This window comes from Triticum aestivum, chromosome 3D, assembly GCF_018294505.1.
Source record: "Triticum aestivum cultivar Chinese Spring chromosome 3D, IWGSC CS RefSeq v2.1, whole genome shotgun sequence".
NCBI classification, from domain to species: Eukaryota; Viridiplantae; Streptophyta; class Magnoliopsida; order Poales; family Poaceae; genus Triticum; species Triticum aestivum.
The window spans coordinates 476187933-476194866 of NC_057802.1; the positions used below are offsets into that span (position 1 = coordinate 476187933).

Genomic DNA, 6934 nt, shown 5'->3' on the forward strand with positions numbered 1-6934 from the left:
AACTACTCACAAGACATATTCATGCTCAAGATCAGAGGTGTATTGAATAGCATAATAGATCTGAACATATAATCTTCCACCAAATAAACCAACTAGCATCAACTACAAGATGTAATCAACACTACTAGTCACCCACAGGTACCAATCTTAGGATTTGATACAAAGATTGAACACAAGAGATGAATTACAATTTTGAGATGAGATGGTGCTGTTGAAGATGTTGATGAAGATTGGCCCTTCGACAATGAGGGGGTTGTTGGTGATGACGATGGCTTCGATTTCCCCCTCCCAGAGGGAAGTATCTCTGACGGAATCGCTCCGCCGATTAAGTCGGGGGCGTCACAGGGAAGCTCGGTGCGTTCGCTCCGCTTAGTAGTTTAGGTTTGGTCTTTTTAGTCCTCGCAGGTGCAGCGCTCGGGCGGTTGGCGATGCTTCTTCTTTAATTTTGTCTTGGCTTCGCTCCTCATAGAGTTCGTTAGTCGACGGAGCTCCGACATAGATTCCTACTGTCTCCTTCGGTTGGTGAGGTTAGGGTTTTCTCGTCATGTGGCGAGATTTGATGTCAGGTGCTTCACATCTATGCAAGAGTTCAATAGTGACAAATGCAACTCAAGGGCGCTGGTCCTTGGGCACGTGCACCAAGACTTACCGTCTGTCATCGACAAGGTCCAGCCTGCTCTGATAGGGGAGCGGCGACAACGCAGCGTCAGCGCCTCATTCTGGCGGCAGTAGTGGTCGTTCGGTGGTCTCGAATCCTCGACGTAATTTATATTATGTTTGAGATAGTTTATACTTTTGATAAACTTTTATAATAGATCTGATTATTTTCGTAAAAAAACTACAAACCGGCTTTGTAATTTCTTCTTCTTTTGAGGGGTGCTTTGTAATGGTGTGTGCTGATTAGTAGATGTATGGACCTTTTCGCGAAAAAATAAGAACTACGGACTGGCTACCCCACACAAAAAAGAACTACGGACTGGCTCACGTTTGGCACGCATGCATAGGCCCCGAGGAAAACAGAGCACGCATGCATTCGGCCTATTTCCGGACATGCCATCCATAACCGCATTTGGCCCAAACCGAGGGTTGCGTGCCGTCCCGAAGAAAGACGAGAAGGAAGCTTCCTTCCTCCTTCGGGCTGCTCGAGCGTTCGCTTGAGGACATTTTGCATTAGTTATACTCCGTGCCTCACTGCGTGCTTTTTGGCAGATTCCAGTGTGACGTTTCGCCTTTTGAGTTCTTTATGTGACCGGCATCTCGCCTTGTATGCGCCTTGCGTTTCCTCCTTGTCTCACTCACGCAGCGTGCCCCGCTCCCGTCACACATGCTTTGCACAACCACGTCACGAGCGTGCCTGGCTGTCACCCATACAGTTTTACCGTCCTGGTAATGCGGCGGCAGTTACGGTTAAGATGCGATAAGATTAATTGACTGAAATTATGTAATAAAAATCAATTCTTTTCTGCAAACATTAATTTATCATTTTTTTTTCTTTTTTCGGAAAGGAGCATTACCTCCGGCTTCTGCATGAGGACGATGCATGCATCCATATAACATCAATTTATCATTGTGTTTATGGACAGTGTAAAAGACACACAAAAGACACATATTTGGACGCCATTTATAGTTAGGTTTCCCTCTTTTCTATATTTGTGGATCGAATTAAATATGAAATTATGTGTGACCATAGACACATCTTTGGTCAACCTGCTAAATTGCACGAAAATATGGGATCAAGCATTGATAGTGCTAGGTTTTTTTTTCCTGTCTTTTTTTAAGAATTTCCGCATACCATTAAAGAAATATCAAATTACAACACGAACTCGCGAAAACCAGGAGAGGAAATGAGAGAGGACGCATGTCCAGCAACATTTGCAACAAAACTCCACCAAAGCGGATTTCAGCAACCACCATCCTCGCCACTTACCGTCTTCAGAGGCGACAAAGCACCATCGTACCATGAGGGCTTTGTGAGCTGAACAAGAGGCTTCCTGTCGGCAAGGACATTGTCGTTGTGGCACATTAACCGGGGATCATCCATGTACTCCTTGAAACCAGATGCGCCGCATGTCGTCGGAGCAGAATGCTGGAACCGCCACCCACCAGGCTCCAACTTTGTACTTGGACCTTCAGCTTCCAACAAACAAAGATGACACCGCACGAGATGGAATCCGCCATAGACATAATAAACACCACCAGATCTATAACACCAAGAAAACGGTGAAATAAGGTACCCACAGCTCCCTAGAGTCCACCACCAGGGGCGTCGTCGAGATGAGGCTGAGATCGGGGAAAATTTGTTCCAAGCACCGACGTCACCTCCATCCAAACATCGACGTAGGACACACTAATACTAACCCTAACTACAACCAAAGCAGAAAGCCAGGGTTTCCCCAACCATCCATCGCCAGAGTGGCAACCAGAGGGGGAGATAACCCATAGCCTCACTGGCACAAAGAGGGAGGAGTTGGTTGTCTCCTTGATCGCCATTTTTCTATGACCAGGGGGAGCGAAGCGGTTAGTACATTGTGAGCCACCGAAATACATAGGTCCTCGAAGAAAAACTGAAAGAAGCATGGGCAACGACCACGAGTATGACCATCATTATTCCCTACCAAACGACAGTTAACGTGGCAGGGGCCTATCATAGGGTAAGGACATACCAATAATGTTTATCGTTGCACCTAGATCATAGAGTAACGACAGACCAGTACCATTTACCGTTGCGCCTATATCCGATAGTAATGACAGACCAATACAGTTTATCGTTGCCCCTATATCATAGGAGTAACGAAAGACCAATACCGTTTACCATTGCGCCTATATAATAGATTAATGACATACCAATACAGTTTACCATTACTTGTTAAAAAATATATGCAACCTAAAGACCTTTGCAATAATTCCTAGCCACAAACCTGCATACCTTAAATGTTTGTAGGTTGCATTCTCATTAGCAAGCGAAAATGCTCATCGTACCATTTTATTGCTCTTTTCGATATGCAATGTCATAACAATTGTATATGCATCAGTCTATAGATACTCAACAGTAACTGATAAGAAAAAGTCACACATATTTTTCACTTTCGTGGATTGTGCTTGCGATGTCGCCGACACGAAAAGAACAAGTTGCATATTCCGACTAGTCGTTTTCATAGATCCCGAGGGCCTATAATGATCCACTCGTTTTTTGATACATATAATTGTATTGGTCATAGAATCAACAGGATCAACACACCACTTTTCACATGACTCTTTAGTATGAATCTAAGCAAAATATCTATTTTGTGGTGCTTATCATACAAAATCGACGTTGTAAAGGTTTAACACTCATTTTTTTTACTTATCTACGAAGTACATAAGCTTGTATTTCTGGAATAAATTTTTATAAAAAACCAGGAATATTTATTTGTGTGGAATGTTCATGAAGTTTATTGGAACTGGATCAAACAATAATTAAATTGTTTTACTTGAAGACCAAAGAACAGATTAAAATAGAAATTGATTGGAATTCCACATAAGTACTCCCTCCGTAAAGAAATACCAAACGCTCTTATATTTCTTTACAGAGGGAGTAATTATTTCTACGGAATGGGCTTTTCTATGGCACTGGACCAGTAACAATGCAAATAAAAATGAGCTAATGTTTGTCGAATATTAATTGTAAGGAAATTAATTCTCAGCAAATGTATTAATTTTTACGTGCACAACACTGATCGAATTCCACTGAAAAGAGTTGCCATTGGGATCTCAGTGGCAAGAGCCCTTTATGCGCATACGGACATACCTATATTTGGAAGTTTGTATGGAGCAGCGCCTCCCTGTCAGCTGTAACAAACTCGTCATCACTGGCTCTTGCTTGCTCGAGTGAGATGTACCGACAGCCCGGGCCCACTGCGCAACAGCTGACCTCATGAGAAAACTGGCTACTCCTGGTCTACATGGGGCGCCAGAGACAGAGATGGGATCCAAGGGCCCATCTTCGCCTGGTCTGTGTAATGTGTGTACTTGGAACGTCATATTCTAGGAAGGTTTCTTGCCGTCGGATGAACGTGGGCCCGCAGATTAAAGGCTGAGGCGGCACCTCCTGCTCTATATGATGCGGGTCCCTGGATCTTCATCTCGACAGCGACTTGCCTTCTTCCCTGTGCCCAGACTCTTCCCCTCTCTCTCTCGCTCGATTCCGCGAAATTCCACCCTCCTTCGCCGACCTCCTCCCTTGTTTCCGAGTTCCGACCTCCGGCGATGGCGTCGTTGGGGGACATGCTTTTGAACCAGGAGCTGGCGGCGGTGGCAGCCATGTCGGCGGACGCGCACGGCAGGTTCGAAAGGTACACCCTGAGCCCTGCCCATGGTTTTCCCCACTTCCAGCAAGCTGGCAGCGCTCCGGCAGGATTCCCCGACACGGGATTGCTCGTTTCCGGCTTCGGCATGCCTCCCTCCACCTTCATCATGCCGGAGGGGACCCACGCGGCCGCCGGTTATGGCGCTGAGGCCGTCCCGGTGGAGATCCCCGTGGTCCGGCGACAGAGACCTGCCGCCAGGAACGATGGGGCGACACCGTTCAGAGGACCGTGGACGGAGGAAGAGGATGAGTACGTGAACCAGCTGAATCCGAGTCGTTTTTTGAGCAGCTTGATCTCGCGGCATGCAAGCTGTTCTGCTTAATTGATCAATTTGCTTTCTTGTTTGCAGAGTTCTCAGGAGATTGGTCGATGAGCATGGCGAACATAAGTGGGCGACCATTTCAGAGCACCTCCCGGGACGGATCGGCAAGCAGTGCCGTGAGCGATGGACAAATCACGTGCGTCCCGGCATCAAGGTGATGCACCATCGCAGCTTATAGTCTTGATCTGATTTTAATTATGGGAAATCTTTCATAGATCTATATGATTCGGAAATCTAAATTGTCTTAGTTTAGTTTTTACTACGTTCGAAGCATGCTGAACTTTTGGTCGTACAATTCGGAAGTGGGTATTAAGTGAGGAATGAATAGTTCGTCATGCTGCATGCCTTTATTTTAATCATTAACTGCGCCAATTTCTTCATCAAGGCCACTAATTGTTCGCGTGAGTAATTTTGTCCGTGCCCCTTGAGAAGAGATTGGAGGGAGAAAATGGTCAAGCACATTAGTTCTACATTTTTTTTTGCAGAATTGCAGATGCACAAGCGTCTGAAAATCGTGTATGTTTAGCGGCGTGGCCGCCTATTGTCTTTGTTTTCGACCTTTTTTTTTAATTAACCAAGCACCATATGGGGTTTTAGCTCAGTTTCCCTTGTAGGCAGGATCAATTCATCTCTATACGCATATGAATTGCTGGAGGACCTTGCCGTCTGAAGACGTTCGAAAAAAAACCATTCAATTTCTAACGACTATTTGTTACTCCTTGCCGAGTTTCAGCCAGGCCATTCAGCCAGGCCAAGCTTCAGATGTCTATATATTATTGAGCTTTGTTGCGAGGATTCAGCGACGCAATTTATTTCTACCAATATAAGGCGAATTTGAAAAACTACCACGTTTCCGTTTCAGAATGAATATACTATCGTAGTACTAATATGTCCAGTATGATATGCAATTCAATTACACTTGCTTGTGCCAATCATCTGAAGACATTAACTTTTGATTGACATAATCACATTCCAGAAGGAGCACATCTGGACTGAGGCGGATGACATACTGCTGATCGACGCGCACAAGGTCCACGGAAACCGTTGGTCGTCGATCGCGAGGTGCCTGCCCGGCCGGTCGGAGAACGCCGTCAAGAATCACTGGAACGCGACAAGGCGGAGCCTCAAGTCGAAGCGCCGGTTCAAGAAGAAGACGAGCCAACAGGCCGCCCCGGGCCAGTTCACCCTCCTCGAGGAGTACATCCGCGACAAAATGATGGCTGACGAGAACGTGGCGCCGCCGTCTCCATCGGCCGGCGTCGCGTATGACGGCCAGATCGTTCCAGGTGCCGCTGCAATGCTGGCCGTCTCCAGCCCACACGGGATGGGTCAGTACCTCCACCCAGCCAACGCGGCCGGGTCATCGTCCCAAGCAGGGATGATGAACCTGAGCGTGCCGTTGCCGGACCTCAACGCCTACAGCGGCGAGATGCTGGAGCGATACTACTACCCGACCTACAGCAACAACCTGCTGCCCTATGGACCAGAGCCGGCATTTCCGCAGATGTTTAGTGCCCAGGGACGCATGCATGCTGCATGCACGAACCTTAACTTGTTCCCGCTCCCCCAGCACCCCGGTGGCGGCTACTACGGCAGCGAGACGGGTCGCAGCAGCGCCGGTGGCAGCAGTGATCAGGACGAAGACGTGGCCCAGATGGCCTCCAGGGAGTTCCAGACGTCCGAGGACGAGGCCACACTGGACCTCACTGGCTTCAACTGAGGCGGTCCGTCCGCCGGCCGGATCGATCCAAGTACCCTATCCATTAATTTCAGTTTGTCGTTTTTACCTTTCCGAGCATTTTACTTTATGGTTGGTTCAATCTGCTGTTGTTGTATACTGTTGCCCCAAGAACACACTTGTGTGTTTGTGCGGCGTGGCATGCATGTATCTTTAATTTCCGTATTGTGAGTACTGTGTAAAAGTACCTTCTGCCGAACAATTTGTTGGAGAACCTTTGTTGTACCTGTGTTTGTTTCTAGCGATTCACCCTATGGATTTCTGTTCCCGACATTATACTGCATCGTTGCTGCTGTGTTGTGTGTTGAGCTAGGATGTGTTTGTTTCTACGAATGGAGCAGGGACTTCATCTCCTTGACCAGGTGGCCATTAAGCGAGAAATCTTTCGCCTTGTCTTTGATCTTGCTCACCACCGACTGAGAATCGGTCTCGTGGAAGAGCTTCCACACGTTTATTTCCATCGCCAGCCGGATTGCCCAGCGGCAGGCGGGCCAGTAGTTCCGCCATCTCCTGGTCAGCAGCAGAGGG

General features: G+C 47.3%; 1 protein-coding gene across 1 annotated transcript; it reads left to right on the top strand.

Annotated features, from left to right (window-relative positions):
* The first annotated feature begins 4127 nt into the window (after window positions 1–4127).
* LOC123074988 (transcription factor DUO1-like) lies at window positions 4128–6648 on the top strand. Its single transcript, XM_044497692.1, has 3 exons — window positions 4128–4595; window positions 4696–4822; window positions 5645–6648. The coding sequence occupies exons 1-3, from the start codon at window positions 4246–4248 to the stop codon at window positions 6386–6388; spliced, it is 1221 nt and encodes a 406-aa protein (XP_044353627.1). The 5' UTR covers window positions 4128–4245; the 3' UTR covers window positions 6389–6648.
* The last annotated feature ends 286 nt before the right edge of the window (window positions 6649–6934 follow it).

Excerpts from the sequence above, each read along its gene's own strand:
- LOC123074988 (XM_044497692.1), top strand. The coding sequence starts at position 4,246 with ATGGCGTCGTTGGGGGACATGCTTTTGAACCAGGAGCTGGCGGCGGTG. Across the intron at positions 4,596-4,695 it reads TGGACGGAGGAAGAGGATGA|AGTTCTCAGGAGATTGGTCG; the intron begins GTACGTGAACCA and ends TCTTGTTTGCAG. Across the intron at positions 4,823-5,644 it reads ACGTGCGTCCCGGCATCAAG|AAGGAGCACATCTGGACTGA; the intron begins GTGATGCACCAT and ends ATCACATTCCAG.